We start from the raw sequence: 16,514 nt of genomic DNA, 5'->3' as shown, positions 1-16,514 counted from the left end.
GGGCCTGCTTGGGTCCCCTGTACCGCAGCTGGTTCCCCCCAAAGCATGACAAAACTAGTGGTGATTTCCCAACCCCTGGGTTTCCCCACAGTGGGTAGAGTGAAGGCAGGCATCTGGTTGGTACTTCAGTGAACATGGGCATCGGTATGCATGGGTCACAGAGGTGGGGCCTAGGGTGGTCTGGTGGGGGGGAGGGATGTCCAGATGTGGGGGCGGGGCAGCTGACCAGAGGTCTTTGTGGAAACAGGGCAGGCCATAGGGAGGAGACTGGCAGAGTGTACCCGCTGCCTGCCTGGCTTCAACCAGGATCTGGGGCCTGTGGTGAGCCTTGCCCACGTATCCCTGCTTGCTTTTTCTCCCCAGGACTGCTCTTTCATTTTTTATTGTTTATTTCTGTTTTTTTTTTCTTGTATTTTGGAGGCACACCTGGCAGTGCTCAGGGATCACTCCTGGGGCTTGGGGGGACCCTGTGGTGATGGCAGAGTTGAGGTGGCCTACTCACTGCGCCGTTGCCTTTGCTCTTTTCTTTTACTGTTTTTTTTTTTTTTACAGGGCCACACCAGGCAGTTCTGGGGGCTACTGGGGCCATGCAGTGAGGGATGGATCCCGAGGGCCTCCCCATGTTGGGAGAGGCCCAGCATGCGTGGGCACCGCCCTGAAGGGCCTTTGACCTCAGTCACGTCCCTCCAGGTTCTACCCTGCCTGTGACTGGGCTCTGGGGGCCCGGGTGTGTGCTCCCCACCCCCGTTGCTACTGATCAGGAGTGGCTGGGAGGCACAGCTCAGCTTGTGACCCACATCCTTGAGCCTTTGAGTGTTTTCTCTGAGCCAGTTACTGGGATCTGGGGGATCGCTCAGAGGTGCGGGTGCGCCCTGCATGCCAGGGGCTTGGCTCTCCTGGAGGACACCCTGTGGGACAGGAAGCCCACTACATGGGGAGTTCCCAGGCCTCACGCAGGATGCGGGTTAGGTGGAGTCAGCTGGCCTTGGGCAATGCTGTGGGAGGGGGTGGGGTCCGTCCTAGTCCTCTCAGACTGCAGTGTCACTGCTGTCAGGGGAGCAGTCAGCCCAGAATGGGGCACGTCAGCCATCTCCTTAGCGTGCCCCCCAGGCATTCCTGGGCAGTCAGGAGAGTGGATGGAGTCGGGGAGAGTGCTCTTGCTCTGTCTTTCCTGTGGAAGCAGATGGGTCCTCTCCGGGACTTGAGAGAAGACAGCTCCTACCTGCATAGCCGAGGGGCCGCCTCACAGGCAGGTTTGGAGGCCAGAGATGAGATAATATCTGCAAGCGACCAAGCAGGAATGGGAACAGAGGCAGCAGGAATGGGAACAGAGGGTGGCCGTGACACCCCCCAGCAGCTGCTGGCCAGTGGCCTCGCGTGCACCAGCCATGCAGGTGGGTGGGCAGGGCCCTGTGGGCTCTTGGGTGGCCCACCGTAGAAAAGCCACCACAAATGCTCCTGTGCACCCATTTGTCCTGCTCCTTCCTGCCTGTCTCACAAGCCGATGAAGGGAAAGGGCAGAAGTCGACTGAAACCCCGCCGGGGTACCTAACCCGTTATTGTTTTTTGGGGGGGTGTTGTGGGTCCTAGGAGGTGCTTGTGTGTGCTCCACCCATGCCTCTCAGACTCCACCATGGAGCATTCACAGAGCAGAGCGGCCAGGCCTTGGTCAGGCACCCCGAGACTCAGGCTGATGACCCCTGCAGGTTTGCGCGGGTGCCACGCCCTGTCCAGGAGGGCTGCTAACCCCATGCCCGCTGGTGCATTCCAGGGCTTCCATCCGTCAAGCCACGCCAGATTTTCCCAGCCGTCCGTTCCCCTCCAACTCCGTGCACGAGAGATGAATCCCCACGTCTTGGAAGTGACAGCCACCAGCCCGCCATTCCTGGACCCACAGCCACCAGTTTGCTCCTGGGGCCTTGGCTCGTGTCCCCAAGTCTGTACCTCTTGCTCCACAGAACTGAGCTGGAGGATGGGAACAGGGAATGTTTGAGTCCCGCTCAGGCTCTGGAGAGGACACAGCCTCCCAACCCCCAACTAGGACTAAAGTGGGGTTCTCACTGTCTTGGGGGACCCTTCCCCCAAGTTCCCAGAGGCTGTTCCCATCCTGGGCATGTGGGATAGCCACAAGGCTGCACTGAGCTCTGTAGCCTACGGGGTTTTGGAGGGGCTCAGGGGCCGGGATGACCCTGTTTGCCCACCAGCGTCCATATCTCCATGTGACCTGTGGAGTAAAGCCATGGGCCCATCATGGCATCTGGTGCTTCACAGGGTTTTGTCCTCCATGCGCTGGGCCAGTGTCTGCACACGTGGATACAAATGCCTCAGACTGGGGGAAGACACGTACCCTGTGCCCAGAGACACACTTTCATCATGTTTCCTCTTAGGCAGTTCTCTGGAAGGGCTCCTGGTCATGCTTGGGCTCTGGCGAGTGCTTGCCCTATAACCTGAGCCTGCAAGTGCAGGCCTGTGTCCACAGAATCCACCATTCCAAGAACAAGATACTGTCTGCGTGGGTTCGAAACATGAGAGGCAGGTCCTGAAGCCGCAGGCTCAGGAGAGAGCCCTGCCGACTCTTTATCTGAGGGGAGATAAAGGGTATGTCCACATGGGCCCATGTCCAGCTAGAGCCCAGGGGAAGCCAGAGAAGGGTTCTGCTCATTGGTTTTCCCCTGCAAGGATCAAGTAACGCTTCGTGTGCAGAAGCCAGTGCCTGCAGCCATGTGCATAAACAGCCACTTTCTGCAAATAAAAAGGCTTCCCAGAAGCATGACAGTTGAATTGGAGCTGGAGCAATAGCACAGCGGGTAGGGGCGTTTGCCTTGCATGTGGCCAACCCCGGGTTCGATTCCCAGCATCCCATATGGTCCCCTAAGCACCGCCAGGGGTAATTCCTGAGTGCAGGGCCAGGAGTAACCCTTCTGCATTGCCGGGTGTGACCCAAAAAGAAAAAAAATACAAAACAGACTCGTTGAACAGATGGAGCCCAGCCCCTGGCACATGGGGCTGACTGGGATGATGGGAGGGGGGCCTGCAGCATGGCCAGCAAACAGGAGCCCCTGGCTCCACCCCCAGCACCCAATATAGGGCCAGAAGTAGCCCCTGAGCACTGGCTGCCTGTGGACCCCCCCAAATCTGGAAATTCCCTTAAACAGCACCCCAGAACAGAAGGGGATCCCCCCCGCCTGTGGTTGCTGCTCCCCTCAGCCCTTCTCTGGTCATCTATCCCTTGCTTCAATTCGGGGCTGGCTCGGTTGGGGACGTGGGCTCAGTGGCAGTGGACGTACCTGGGATATATGTCCAGCCCTGGGTGTGGTCCTGGCCACCATGTGTCACCCCATCCCACAGCACTACTGTGGGAGTTGCTATGGGGACCCCCGAACTCCCAACAACTGTGGCTTCTATAAAAACAACTGGGGGTGGAGGTGGGCAGAGCGATAGTCCAGCGGGGAGGGCGTTTGCTTAGCTCAAGGCTGATGGGGCTTCAATTCCCAGCATCCAACAGGATCCTCTGAGCACCACCAGGAGTGATCCCTGAGTGCAGAGCCAGGACTAACCCCTGAGCATTGCTGGGTGTGGCCCCAAACTCCAAAACTAAACCTACAAAAAAATCGAGTCATCTGGGTTGAGAGTTTAAACGCATGTCTTGAGCATGGTGAAGCCTGGTTCCATCCCCGGCAGCACCACGTGGTTCCTCAGCCATCTCCCAGAGCAAGTCTTAACCAGGAAACCAGGAGCAGCCCCTCAGCACCCCGGGTGCGGCTCACCATCACTGGGTTTTCCGTAAGTTGGAGAAAAGAGGTGCTTTTCCCTGAAGCCACGGCTACTAATCCTCGCCCCTTCTCACCAGGAGGTTCCTTTTGTTTGTGTATTTTGGGGCCACACCTGGTGGTATTCAGGACTTACTCCTGACGGGGTGGGCCACGTGCAAGGCAAGATCTGCGCTGTCAGAAACGGGTGCAATGAAAGAAGGCGATGCAACTATTCCGGGCCTGGCTGGACTTGGCCTCAGTTTCCCCCGCTCGCGCTTCTCTACAGGGGTGTCCCTAGGAGTGAGCGGAGGATGCTCAGGGAGGGGTTCCCGTAGGTGGGGCCCACTGATGCCGCCCATCTCCCGATACACAGCGGGCCACCCTCCGCGGCCCCGGCAAGCGCGCGAGCCGTAGCGGCGGGCGCCCTCGGGACGGGGCGGGGCGGAGGGGGGCGCCGAGCACAAGCGTCAGCTCGCGCGCCGGGGGCGGGGCCTGAGCCCGGGCCGTTGCCCCGCCCAACCGTCTCCCAACGGCCGCCCTAGCGCGGGCGGCGGGGCGGGGCACGCGCGGCAGGTCAGGGCGCCTGCGCGCGCTTGCGCGGAGGCGCGGGGCGGGGCGCCTCGAGGCCCCGCCCCGCTCCGGGCGCCCGGCCCCGCCCCGTCTCCCAACCTCCTCAGCGTGGCGCCGACGCTGCGTGCGGCGCGGCTTTCCCAGGGTGCTCCGCGCGGGGCCGCTCACTGGAGTTTGGTTCTCGAGGCGGCGGCGGTGGCGGCGGTGGCTCCGGCGGCCCCTCCTGGCGGTGCGGCGGCGGCGGCGGCGGCGCCCCGGGCCCCTTCCCGCCCCCCCCGCGCGCCCTCCCCTCTCCCGGCGCCGCGGGGACCATGAGGGCCCGCGCCCCGCGGCCGGCGAGCGAGTGACCCGCGGCCCCCGCCTCAGCCCGCCGGCCCGGCCGCTCCCCCCCGCCTCGCGCAGGCAATGACAGCGGCTCCGGCGTCCCCGCAGCAGATGAGGGACCGGCTGCTGCAGGCCATCGACCCCCAGAGCAACGTAAGTGACCGCCCCCCGCGCGCCTGCCTCGCCGTGGCCCCCGCTGCCACGCCGACCCCGCGCCCCCCGCGCCCGCGCCGGGCCCAGGCGGGCAGCCCGGCGGCGCCGGTCCGGGAGGCCGCGGCCCGCGCGCGGCCCGGGCCGAGGAAGCGGCCGGGGGGCTCCCTGAGACCTCCGGGCACCCGCGCGCCCGGGGGCCGGGTCCGAGAGGCCGGGCTTCAGCCGGTGCGGGGGTCCCCGGCGCCCCGCGGTCCCCTCCGCCGTGGCCGTGGCCGGTGGGCCGGGCGTGGCGACGGCGCCTTTGTCCCCGGCCCGCCGCGCACGGGGCGCCGGTGGCCGGGACTTCCCGCTGCCCCAGGCCCGGCTGTGTGTGGGGGCGCCCGCAGGTGCGGCAGCGGGAAGTGCGCCCCGAGCTGCGGGGGGCCTCCGCGCCCCACGTCTCGTCCCGCCGCCGGGGATGGGCCGCCCTGGGGGCCACGGGGGCGCACAGACCCCCGACCGTGTGTCGCTGTGACTCTTGTCAGCAGGTGGCCTTCCCCCGAGATGGGGGGGGGGCCCTGACCCGAGTGCCACCCAGAGGGGCCACGGTCGCGCAGGGGATGGTGGGGGGCCTCCCGGGGGCCCCATCCCACCGCTTTCCTCGTGGTCCGCACACTCCGCCTTCTCACGGGCTGTGGCCTGTGGCCTGTGCTCTGGCCCGGCGGCGGTGCGTGTTCTGGGGCACGTGTGTGTGACAGTGCCTGCTCTGGCGGCTGCATGTGTGGCAGTGTGTGTTCTGTGATGCGTGTGCGTATGACACCCCTTGCTCAGTGGCGGGTGTGTGTGTGACAGTGCCTACTCAGTGTGTGTGTGTGTGTGTGTGTGTGTGTGTGAGACAGCATTGTGCTGTGGTAGGTGTGTGCTTGTGTGACAGTGCCTGCTCTAGTGTGTGTGTGAGTGTGAGACATCATCTGTGCTGTGGTAGGTGTTTGTGTGACAGTGCCTGCTGTGTGGCAGGTGCATGTGTGGCAGTGTGTGTTCTGTGATGCGTGTGCGTATGACACCACTTGCTCTGTGGTGGGTGCGTGTGTGACAGTGCCTGCTCAGAGTGTGTGTGTGTGAGAGAGAGAGACAGCATTGTGCTGTGGTAGTTGTGTGTGTGACAGTGCCTACTGTGTGGCGGGTGCATGTATGACAGTGTGTGTTCTGTGGTGGGTGCGTGTGTGATCTGTGTGTGTGAGTGTGAGACAGCATCTGTGCTGTGGTGGGTGCTGGTGTGACAGTGCCTGCTGTGTGGCGGGTGCTTGCGTGGTAATGCATGTTCTGTGGCAGGCACGTGTGTGACAGTGCCTGCTCTGGTGTATGTGTCTGTGTCTGTGTGTACATGTGTGTATAAAATAACACCTATGCTGTGGTGGGTACATGTATGATAGTGTCTGCTCTGTGGCAGGTGGTGTGTGCCAGTGCCTAGTGCCTGCACTGGTGTGTGTCTGTGTGTCTGTGCGAAACCATCTATGCTGTGGTGGGCATGTGTATGGTAGTGCCTGCTCTTGGGCGCGTGGTGTGTGACAGTGCCTGCTCTGGTGTGTGTGTGTGTGTGTGTGTGTGTGTGTGAGAGAGATAAACCACCTATGGGCTGTGGTTGGCCTGTGTATGGTAGTCCCTGCTCTGTGGTGGGTGGTGTGTGGCAGGTGTAACAACTCCTTCTCTGGCGGGTGCATGTGTGGCCAAGTTGTGTCCTGGCGGGTGCATGTTTGACAGAACCTGCTCTGTGGCAGTCTCCTGTGGTGTGTGTGTGTGGCAGTGTGTGTTTTGTGGAGGAGGTGTGTATGACAGTGCTTGACTCTGTGGCAGGTGTGTATGACCGCTAGCTCTCACGTGTGCACGTGTGACAACACCTACTCTGTGGCGGTTGCATGTATGACAGCGCCAGCTCTGTGGCACTGGTGTTTGTGACAGCACCTGTTCAGAGGTACGTATGTAACAGTGCCCGCTCTGTGGTGGGTGCATGTGTGACAGCACCTGCTCTGATGTGGGTGTGTGACAGTGTCTGCACTGTGGCGGGTATATGACAGCACTTGGCTCTGTTGCAGGTGCACGTGTGGCAGTGCGTATTTTGTGACGGGTGCATGTATGACAGTGCCTGTTCTGCAGTGTATGTGTCAGCACCCGCTCTGGTGGGTACGTGGCAGCGCTTGCTCTGTGACATGTATGTGGCAGCATCTGCTCTGTAGTGTGGCAGCATCTGCTCTGTGGCATGTACATGGTAGCATCTGCTCTGTGGGGTGTATGTGGCAGCTCCTACTGAGTGGCGTGTGCACGTGTGACAGCACCTGCTCTGTGGGACATGGTGTCTGTCATTCCTCCATGTATGCATGACCATGTGTGCTCCCTGGCGGATGTGTATGTGGCAGCATGTTGAAAGGCCTCAGGGAAGCGGTAAGTGCTCCTGTGCCCCCTCTGCTCCCAGCATTTGTGGCCCGCCTAGCGCCCCGTGTTGGCCAAGGCGCAGGTGAGATCAGGGGTTCCCTGGCGGCTCTGCCCCACCCCTACCCAGTGCCGAGTTCGCTTTGGGGAGCTCTCTGACACATATCTAAGGTGCTGGTGTGAGAGAAACGGGGACAGTGGTGAGGAGCTATCCCTGGAATTAGCTGACTACTGAGCGAAGCCGAGGAAAAGAGGCCTGTCCTGACTTCCCTCCACAGACAGGCCGACGGTGCGGATGCACAGTTGGGCTCTGCAGCAGCACGTGTGCGTGATGGAGCAGGTGTGCGTGCTCTTCCCCAGCCTCCGGGTCTTTCCCATGGCCTGAGGCAGGAACTGCTTGGAGCCCCTTTGTACCCCGTGTCCATACCCTGGCAGAAGACGTCCCCCCTCCCACGGCTGCTGCAGAGGCCAGTGGATGGGTGTTGTGCAGAGCTGGGGCCTGGGCCAGGCGCCGTGTACAGCTGAGTAGAGCAGGTGCCTGTGGATCCTCATCTGCGGGTGCCCTGGACCAGGCCCTGAGCCCGGGCCCTTCCCTGGGCCAGGTGCAGGTTTTGCGGGGACGGCTGTGGCTAATGGCGCTAGTCAGAAGTGCGTCCTTGTCCCTTTGGGCGTGGTGTCTCTGAGCTGTGCCCAGGCACCCTCCTGCAGGTGCTGTGTCTGTGGTGGGAGTTGGGGCTGACCCAGCGTCTCAATTGCCACGGATTTCAGACTGCTTTGACTAGGGCCAGAAGGCCTGACTGGGTGTCTGCAATGGCACTTTTTGCTTCGCAGTGCCACAGGGTTGGTGCCATCACTGCACGGTGGTGAGACCATGGCAGAAACTTGTGTTGGCCTGTCCTTTCCTTGAAGGTTGTGGTGGTGATGGTGATGCTTTTCTGCTGCCCCACAGCAGAGCCTCTCAGTGGGGAGAGCCCCCTCCTGGGGGTTGGGGACGGAGGCTGGACATGCAGAGGGTCTCACGCTGGGTCCCCAAATGGCCCTGGAGGCTCTGCTGTGTGTTTCTCCAGTGTGTCCGCAGTCATGGCACATAGCCTCACATCTAGGGGGGCTGTAAACCTCATATAGTGCATGCGGAGTCAGCGTGCCAGTGCCTGAGTTGGGCACACTGTGGACCCTGGTGACTGCTGTGTTTATGCTATGGTGGCTACTGTAGCTTTGGTGGCTGCGTGGCTGCTGTGGTTTGGTGCCTGCTCTGGCGGCTGTGGCTATGCTGACTGGTGGCTGTGCTGACTAGTGGCTGCAGTGGCTGCAGTGGCTACAGTGACTGGTGACTATTGGCTGCGGTGGCTGTGTTGACTCTTGGCTTCGGTGGCTGCACTGACTGGTGACTGCAGGTCTGCACTGAGTGGTGGCTGCGCTGACTGGTGGCTGTGTTGGCTGCGGTAGCCGCGCTGACTGGTGGCTGCACTGATTGGTGGCTGTGGTGGCTGTTGGCTGTGGTGACTGCACTGACTGGTGGCTGTGTTGGCTGCGGTGACTGTGTTGACTGGTGGCTACACTGGCTGGTGGCTTCAGTTGCTATGGTGGCTGCACTGACTGGTGGCTGCAGTAGCTACATTGACTTGTGGCTGCTGTGCTGACTGGTGACTCCAGTGGCTGCAGTGGCTGCACTGACTAGTGGCTTGCTGACTGGTGGCTACGGAGGCTGTGCTGACTGGTGGCTACGGAGGCTGTGCTGACTGGTGGCTGCAGTGGCTGTGGTGGCTGCGGTGGCTGTGCTGACTGCTGTTGTTGTGGTGGCTCCAGCGGCTTTGGGGTGCATTCCAGGCTGGGCCGGGTGCAGTGTTTTCAGCCTCATGGGGTGCTGAGGAACAGAGCTGGACCTCACCCCTAGAACCCTGTTTGAAGCAGGACTATAGCCTCCCTGTGTTGGGCTATCAGGATCCTCTTTTCCATCCTGGGGCCCACCAGCATGTTGTCAGGGTGGCTTGGCAGGTGACTGCGAACCACGCCTTGAGCACCCATAGCGTGTATCCCTTCTCGGAGTGCTTCTGTCTGGGATCCCGACTGAGGGCCTCCAGCCTGCGTTGTCACCGGGGTCGCACTGGACCCTATTGGGAGGGCATGGCTTGATGGGGTGGCGGGTGTCTGTGTACACCAAAGACTTCTTGTGGTTCTCAGCCCAGACCACTGCTGCCACACCTAGCACTGGGGCCATGTGTTTCCCACCCTGCTCTCTGCCCCGTTAGCGTCCCCCCAGCCTTCCTGGGGCGGGCACTGCTGTCCTGGCTCCTCCTGGCAGGCCACACAGGTATTTGCAAGGGGCACTCCTTGGTGTGCTGTGATACATCTGAACTGGGGGCACCAGGGATCAGATGACTGGGTCACTCTGGTACAGAAGCTCTCAGCCAGAGTGTCCCTGGGCCCTCAACCCAGACCTGCCCTGGACATGCTTCTGGAGTCCCCAAGGCTTGTCTTTGGAGTGAGGGGACTCAGTCTACAGGAGTGGTTGGAAAGTCCTTGCCATCTGGACCATGGGGCTGGAGGGGACAGACATCAGGCTCCCGGAAGGGCTGGGGGCCGTCCCCAGGCCCGCTTAAGCCCTTGACCTTGGCCTTGGGATTCGCTTTGCCCTGGTGTCTCTCCCAGGCAGGCTTGGCCGGGAGTGCTGGACTGCGCTCAGAGCTGGCTTTCAGATATGTCACCGTGTCCACAGCCTTTGGCTGGACCCCCCCCCCCCCCATGCTTGATCTAGCTTCTCATGGTTCTTTTTATTCAGGGTGGGGTGTACACCTGGTGGTGCTCAGGACTCACTCCTGACTTTGTGCTCAGGGATCACTCCTAGTGAGCTCAGGGGACCCTATAGGGTGCCTGGGATCAAACCCAGGTTGACGGCATACAAGGGAAATGCCCCCTCTCTGGGCCCATGGGTCCTGGGTTCTGTGGCTTGGAAGAGGGTGACCTCAGCGAAGGGTCTGCTCCAGGTGGAACTGTGTGGTCAGGGCTCCCGACCTGCAGGCCATCCCGAGGTTTCTCTGAATCTGCCCTGGGGATGGTGGGGTGCACGCTTAGCTGGGAACTCAGTGTCCTGCTGGGCCTCCAGCTGGGCTTCCAGCTGTTGGGGGGGGGGGTGCAGCGCCAGGCCTGCACAGCCAGGAAACTGCAAGTGGGTCTGTGTATGGTCATGCTTGGGTTCCCTAGGGCAGGCACCTGTGCAGGTGCAGGTGCGGGGAGGGGGATGTGCCCCCCCCACATCCCTGCTGAGCCTCTGCCTGCACTTCCTCTCTTGACCTGGTCTTCCCCGTGGGGTGGTGGGGCCCTAGTGAGTGCTCTCTCGCTGCCGGGTTCCTGGGGGTCCTAGCAGCAGCACGCATCACACTGGGGTCACGCATCACCCCAGGTGCTGCCCTGGGGTACAGCCAGGATGAGGCCTGTCCCCTGCGCTCCATGGTGAGCGCTGGGTGGAAAGGAGGGGCATGTGTGTCCTCTGCTAAGAGGTGGTGACCCACGCTACAGACACGGGAAGTGAGTGGAGGGGGAAGCGCTGGGGTGTAAACCTGCCACAGGCTGGCCAGCAGGACTGGGGCTCCGTGAGCAGCCGGAGGTCGCCCCTGTTGGAGTTTCCTCGGCTTTTTGGGGTCAGGAGGGTCCTCAGCCCCTGGGCACTGTGGGCAGTGCCTGTGGCTCCGGTCCCTGTTGTCCTGGTTTCGTCTGACCTCCAGGGCTTTCCCCAGGAGTGACACCCTCGCGGTGGTGCAGCAGGTCCTGCCTGCCTCCCGGCTGTCCATCCACAGTGGCTGGAGGAGCAGAGTAGCCGAGGGAACCAGCGTGCCCCTGCAGTGGTTCGCGGTCCGCTCTTCCCTGTCCCTGCGGTCCTTCGCCCCGCCCCCGGCCCGCCCCAGCTCATTGGATGAGGAGTGCCTGGGACAAGTCAATCAGGGGACGGCATCGTCCTGACTGTGGATTGGCCGGTGTGGCTGGCGGACCCTATCAGAGCCTGGGAAAGTTTGAGCCGTAGGCTGAGTCTGAGGAAATGAGAGAGGGGCTGAGCCTGTTCCTCTCAGGGGGTCCGAGTAGCCATGGCCGGCCCGGCCGGGTGAGCCTGCCCAGCACCTCTCAGCCTGCATGGAGGGGCGCCGCTGGTCTGGAGCCAGACCCCAGAAACAATTGCAAGCTCTTTCCTGTGGGCCTCGGCCACCCCCTGTACTTTGCCCAGCCCCTGCTGCAGCTGTTGCTCACGGCGAGAAGCCCCCTCCTCCCGGCTGCTTCCCTACCCCCAGCAGGGTCCCCTGGTCTTCAACCCTCCCTGCAGGTGATGGGACACAAGTGTCCTCCCTGGGCTCTGGGGCCTGCTCCAGTATCCAGTTGGGGCGTGAGACAGTGAGGTGAGCTGTGCCCCTTGGTGGCAGGGCTGGTCCTCTCCTGTGCTGAGGCCCTACAACGCCTTCCTGGCACCCGGAAGCAGCTGCAGGCCTGTGCCTGGGCCAGTGAATGGGGTGATGAAGAGACCAGGCACCTCGTGGTTCTGAATAGGCTGGACTGTGAACAAAGAGACAGGTAGGAGGGGTCAGAGATTGGTTCAGAGTGCGGGTGACGCAGCAAGGTGAGGGCCCAGCCTGTGGAAGAAGTGGGTCAGTGCCCACCCTCAGTTTTGTGAAATCCACGTGTGCCTAGTCCCCTCCCCAGTGCTCACAGGAAGGTGGAGAAGCTCACGAAGTGGGATTAAGATCCCCCAGGTGGCTCTGGGGCGGGTGGCTTTCCTGGTGCACAGCTCAGGTGGGCGTCTGTGCTGCAGTGGTGTGCCCGCTGCTGAGCATTGTGAGCACGTGTGCAGGTGTCTGTTTGCTGAGCTTATCTCGTCTGTGGAGATGCGAAGCCTGATCCCATCCTTTGCCCGTCCCCTGGCTTCTGCCTAGTTAATGATTGGAAAGCCGCTTCCTTAGGTGAAGGTGCCTGTCCTTCCTTGGATCAGTTGGCCTCTGCATCCATGCCAGCCTGCCTGGTCATCTCGGAGGCATCTTTAGAAGAGCAGAGATTTCCAGTGGTGGTGAGCCCGCACCTGCCTCTTTCCAGCAGGGACTTAATGGGCCTGTGTGGCACCCAGACTCTGCCAGAAAGTATCTTTCTATCTTACTCTGCTTGTGGGGTTGGCTGCAGGTGTGCATATGTGCGCGTGCCTGTGTTCGCCCGTGTGTATACATGAGTACCTGTGCATTATTTGTGCTGGGCCTTCCTTCGCTGAGGTTTGACCTAACACATGTGGTCTGTGAACTGTTGATTTTGGAGCCGTTGTCCATGTTTGTTTACCTCAGAGTTTACTGCCGGCTGTTCTGTAGCCTCAGTGCTTCTCTGTAAACTGGCCATGTTGGGGGTATTTACAAGAGGCGGGAGAAGAGCTGTTTTGTCCACGAGGTGAAACTGGTGCCTGGAGACGGTAGGGGGCGGCCTGTGGGCTGCTCGCCTGGGGCATTCTCTCGCTGTCTTATGCTCCCTGTCCTGGGGCTTTCTGGACTTCCACAAGGCTCTGATTTGGCCAAGGAAGCAGGGTGGCAGCCGCCCCATCAGGCTACCCAGGATTGGGCCCTCTGGGTGAGGACACTTGTGGGTGGGACCCAACGCAGGTCCTTGAGGTCTTTGGGAACATACCCCATGGACTTCCCAGGGCACATGCAACTGCTGGAGCTTGGAGCTCTGGGCTGGCTCCTGCTGCCATCCCTGATGCCCAGTACAGCTGCCTGGCCTGGAGTCACTGAGCCTCTAAGCTGTCTCAGTGCTGGTTCTGGGTGGCCCGGCATATCCCTCCTCCCCCTGTGCCCCAGTCTTCAGCACCTGCTGCTCAATGATCAAGCTACAGCAGTTCCTGTCCTGAGGCCCCTGTGGCTGCAGCATAGTGTGGGGAGATCGGTGCAGCTCCAGGTTCTGGGCAGTCTCGGCCCTCTGAGCACCCTGTGTTGGCGTCTGTGGATGAGGCTGGCACCACCTGCATCGGGGTCCTTGGGACCCAGGGGTTGGAAGAGACAACTTTCAGAGCACAGTATGTCCTGCTCTAGATGTCTCAGTGGGACTGCAGCGCTGTCACTAGATGTCCTGCCAGGGCACCATGTGCTGCAGAGAGATCCACAGGCGGATGATGCTACCCACAGCTGTGGAGGGGCCCTGCTTGGCCTGGTCATGTTTGGGCTGCGCTGAGTGAGCAGTCCCTGTAGTCTGTGACATGACTTTGCTCTTACCTTGCAGATCCGGAACATGGTGGCGGTGCTGGACGTCATCTCCAGCCTGGAGAGGTTCCCCATCACCAAAGAGGCGCTGGAGGTAAGTGCTGGCCACCTGCTGCTGGTGTTCAGCTTGTGTGTGCTGGGGGCTGGCCTGTGTGTGCATGTGTGTGTATGTGCTAGGGGCTGGGCTTTGTGTACGTGTGTATGTGTGCTGGGGGCTGGGCTGTGTGTGTGCGTGCGCGCGCACATGTTGCGGGCTGGGCTGTGTGTGCGTATGTGTGTTCTGGGGGCTGGACTGTGTGTGTGTGCTAGGGGCTGGGCCTGTGTGTGTGTGTGTGTGTGTGTGTGTGTGTGTGTGTGTGTGTGTGTGTGTGTGCTGGGGGCTAGGCATGTGTGAATGTGCTCATCATGCGCTTAGCGTGCGTGTGGACTGTGCCACAGGAGACACGGCTGGGCAAACTCATCAACGATGTGCGCAAGAAGACACAGAATGAGGAGCTGGCACGCAGGGCCAAGAAGCTGCTGCGGAGCTGGCAGAAGCTCATCGAGCCCGCGCCTCAGGCTGAGGCGGCTATGCGGGGACTGGCCAGCACCCCAGGCTCGGCCAACGGGGGAGCACACAACTGTCGGCCTGATGTGGGGACCACCGGCGCAGCCAAGGGCCTCCATGATCTGAGGAGCCGCAATGACGTCCAGAGACTGCCGGGGCCACGCCTGGACCGGCTGGGCACCCGCAAGCGCCGTGGGGACCAGCGTGACCTCGGGTTCCCGGTGGCCCCTCCCAAGGTCTCCAAAGCCAGCCACGAACCCCTGGTCCCCAATTCCTCCCCTCTCCCCACCAATGGTATCGGCGGCAGCCCAGAGAGCTGCTCCGGGCCCCTGGACGGCAGCGGGCACCTGGGCCCTGAGGTCAGCCGCCTGGAGGCAGGCGAGGGCGAGCCGGCAGGGGGTAAGATCCCAGTCAACACCGTGCGGCCACATACCAGCTCCCCAGGTCTGGGCCAGCCCCCGGGGCCCTGCCTGCAGACCAAGGCTGCACTGCAGCTGGACCGCGTGGACCTTGCCCCCGGGCTGCCTCACCCCAAGGGGCTGCCTCGTTGCTCCTTCAGCCCCCGGAACTCAAGGCACGAGGGTTCAGCGCGGCAACGGAGCCCCTACACATCCAAGGGCCGCCTGACCAGCCCCGCGCTGCGGTCACAGGCACCTGACGCAGTCTTGCAGGTGCCGTCCCCGCTGCCATCAGCCCATCCATCCACGCCCCCCGTGCGCCGGCTCGAGCTGCTGCCCAGTGCCGAGAGCCCTGTGCGCTGCCTGGAGCATCCTGAAGGCCACCCACGGCTGCCGCCCACTGCCGCCGACCCCCTCCTTGCCCGTGCTGGCTTCTCCCCAGACTCCTCCAAGGTGGACAGTGACGCAGCCTCATCCTGCGGGGGCAGCGGCTTGGACAGCAGGAAGAAGAAGCGATACCGGCCCCGCGACTACACGGTGAACTTGGACGGCCAGGGAGCCGAGGCAGGCGTGAAGCCTGTGAGGTTAAAAGAGCGGAAGCTCACCTTTGACCCTATGACAAGACAGATCAGACCTTTGACCCAGAAAGAGCCCGCGCGGGTCGACAGCCCCGTGTCCCCTGAGCAGCCCCGCACAGAGCTGGCCGGGCCTGAGGCCAAGGGCACTGTGCAGAGCCCCTTCGAGCAGACGAACTGGAAGGAGTTGTCGCGCAATGAGATGATCCAGTCGTACCTGAGCCGGCAGAGCAGCCTGTTATCCTCGTCGGGCGCCCAGACCCCTGGCGCCCACCACTTCATGGCCGAATACCTGCGTCAGGAGGAGAGTGCCCGGCGCCACGCCCGCCAGCCTCACGTGCTGGAGCCCGCGCCTGGCCCGCCTGTCCATCTCCCGGGGCTGACACGAGATGTGACCCTGGACGACGTGGAGCGGCTGCAGGGCCGCCCGTGGCCAGGGGTGAATGGGTGTCGGGACACACAGGGTAACTGGTACGACTGGACACAGTGCATTGCGCTTGACCCGCACGGGGATGAGGGTGGGCTCAATATCCTGCCTTATGTCTGCTTGGACTGATGGCGGCCTGGGCCTATGCTCTTCCCTCAGACTTCTCCTTCTTTTGTGAAATGCTGCTACCAGTTTGCTAACGTGATGGCAAAGGAAGGTCCCATGGCAGGAAGGCAGGCCGGGAGCTCAGAGCTCCACCACAGACCAGCTGGAACGAATGTCCGTCCCCACATGGACATGGTGCAGAGCCCCAGCACCTGCAGGCACAGCCCTAGTGGCAGGCAGGCCCAGAAAGGCTGCAGGGAGATTTCAGCAGGGCAGCTGGCAACCCCTGCTGCGGGTCCCCCCAGCGCCAGAGGTCAGACCCACACTCCATAGTACCCACAGATTTGTTTTCAGTTCAGTTCCATCCATTTCCAAAGCAACGCTGCAGAGATGGATGTCTCCTAGTTTGTTCGAACCTTCCGTCCCATCCCACAAGCCAAATGACTCCCCTACCTTCCTTTCCTGTGCCCCTTTCTAGAAAAGCCATCTTTCTAGAGCCCCTTTCCTCATCCCCACACACAGCACAGTGGGTGCTACTGGTGTGTGGGCCTCCGTGGGCGAGGCCTTGTCTGCGCTGGGACACTCGTAACCATTCCTTTAGATTCGTTTGCCTTATGGTTCCCCAACATAAACAAGGAGCCTTAGTGAATGTACAGTACCTAGACTTCTGTGTTCTCTGCACGCAGAAGGAGCAACTTTGCTATTTGGTCCAGTAAGTGGACATCTTGTGATATAAACGTGAAAATAAAAAACCATTTGCACAAACAAGTCTGAGACTCATTTTTCATTTGCCCCATAAACAGCGACACCCTTCCCCCCAACCCGTGTTCAGTGGCCCAGGTGAGGGGCTTGAGGGGCCTTCAGGAGTCCTCTTGTCTATGCGGCTTTGCCTGCCAGCTGATGTCACCCAAGTCCAGAGAAAAGTCCCAGGCCAGATAAGTGAAACTCTGGCCACTCAGTGTCACCAGAGTGCCTTCTTGCCCCATGTACTGGATGTCACAAATGAGTGCCCCCAACAGCAGTGGCCCTGGTGCAGGGT

The 16,514-nt window shown here is 61.6% G+C and overlaps 2 protein-coding genes across 3 annotated transcripts in view; one reads left to right on the top strand and one right to left on the bottom strand.

Annotated features, from left to right (window-relative positions):
- The window catches only part of RAB8A (RAB8A, member RAS oncogene family), a 127,102-nt gene that overhangs the window by 28,677 nt on the left and 81,911 nt on the right, over positions 1-16,514 (bottom strand). The window lies entirely within an intron of this gene.
- On the top strand, positions 4,523-16,231 carry MED26 (mediator complex subunit 26). The gene is made up of 3 exons (XM_056119786.1): positions 4,523-4,799; positions 13,443-13,517; positions 13,862-16,231. The coding sequence occupies exons 1-3, from the start codon at positions 4,728-4,730 to the stop codon at positions 15,497-15,499; spliced, it is 1,785 nt and encodes a 594-aa protein (XP_055975761.1). The 5' UTR covers positions 4,523-4,727; the 3' UTR covers positions 15,500-16,231.

This window comes from Sorex fumeus, unplaced genomic scaffold (assembly GCF_029834395.1).
Source record: "Sorex fumeus unplaced genomic scaffold, SorFum_2.1 ptg000041l, whole genome shotgun sequence".
Taxonomy (NCBI): Eukaryota; Metazoa; Chordata; class Mammalia; order Eulipotyphla; family Soricidae; genus Sorex; species Sorex fumeus.
Note: the sequence above shows the minus strand (reverse complement) of the source record. Positions and strands in the feature narration are given on the sequence as shown.

Bases quoted from the DNA above. Each gene is read 5' to 3' on its own strand.
- MED26 (XM_056119786.1), top strand. From the start codon at position 4,728: ATGACAGCGGCTCCGGCGTCCCCGCAGCAGATGAGGGACCGGCTGCTG. The intron at 4,800-13,442 runs GTAAGTGACCGC...CTTACCTTGCAG, and splicing joins CCATCGACCCCCAGAGCAAC to ATCCGGAACATGGTGGCGGT. The intron at 13,518-13,861 runs GTAAGTGCTGGC...ACTGTGCCACAG, and splicing joins TCACCAAAGAGGCGCTGGAG to GAGACACGGCTGGGCAAACT.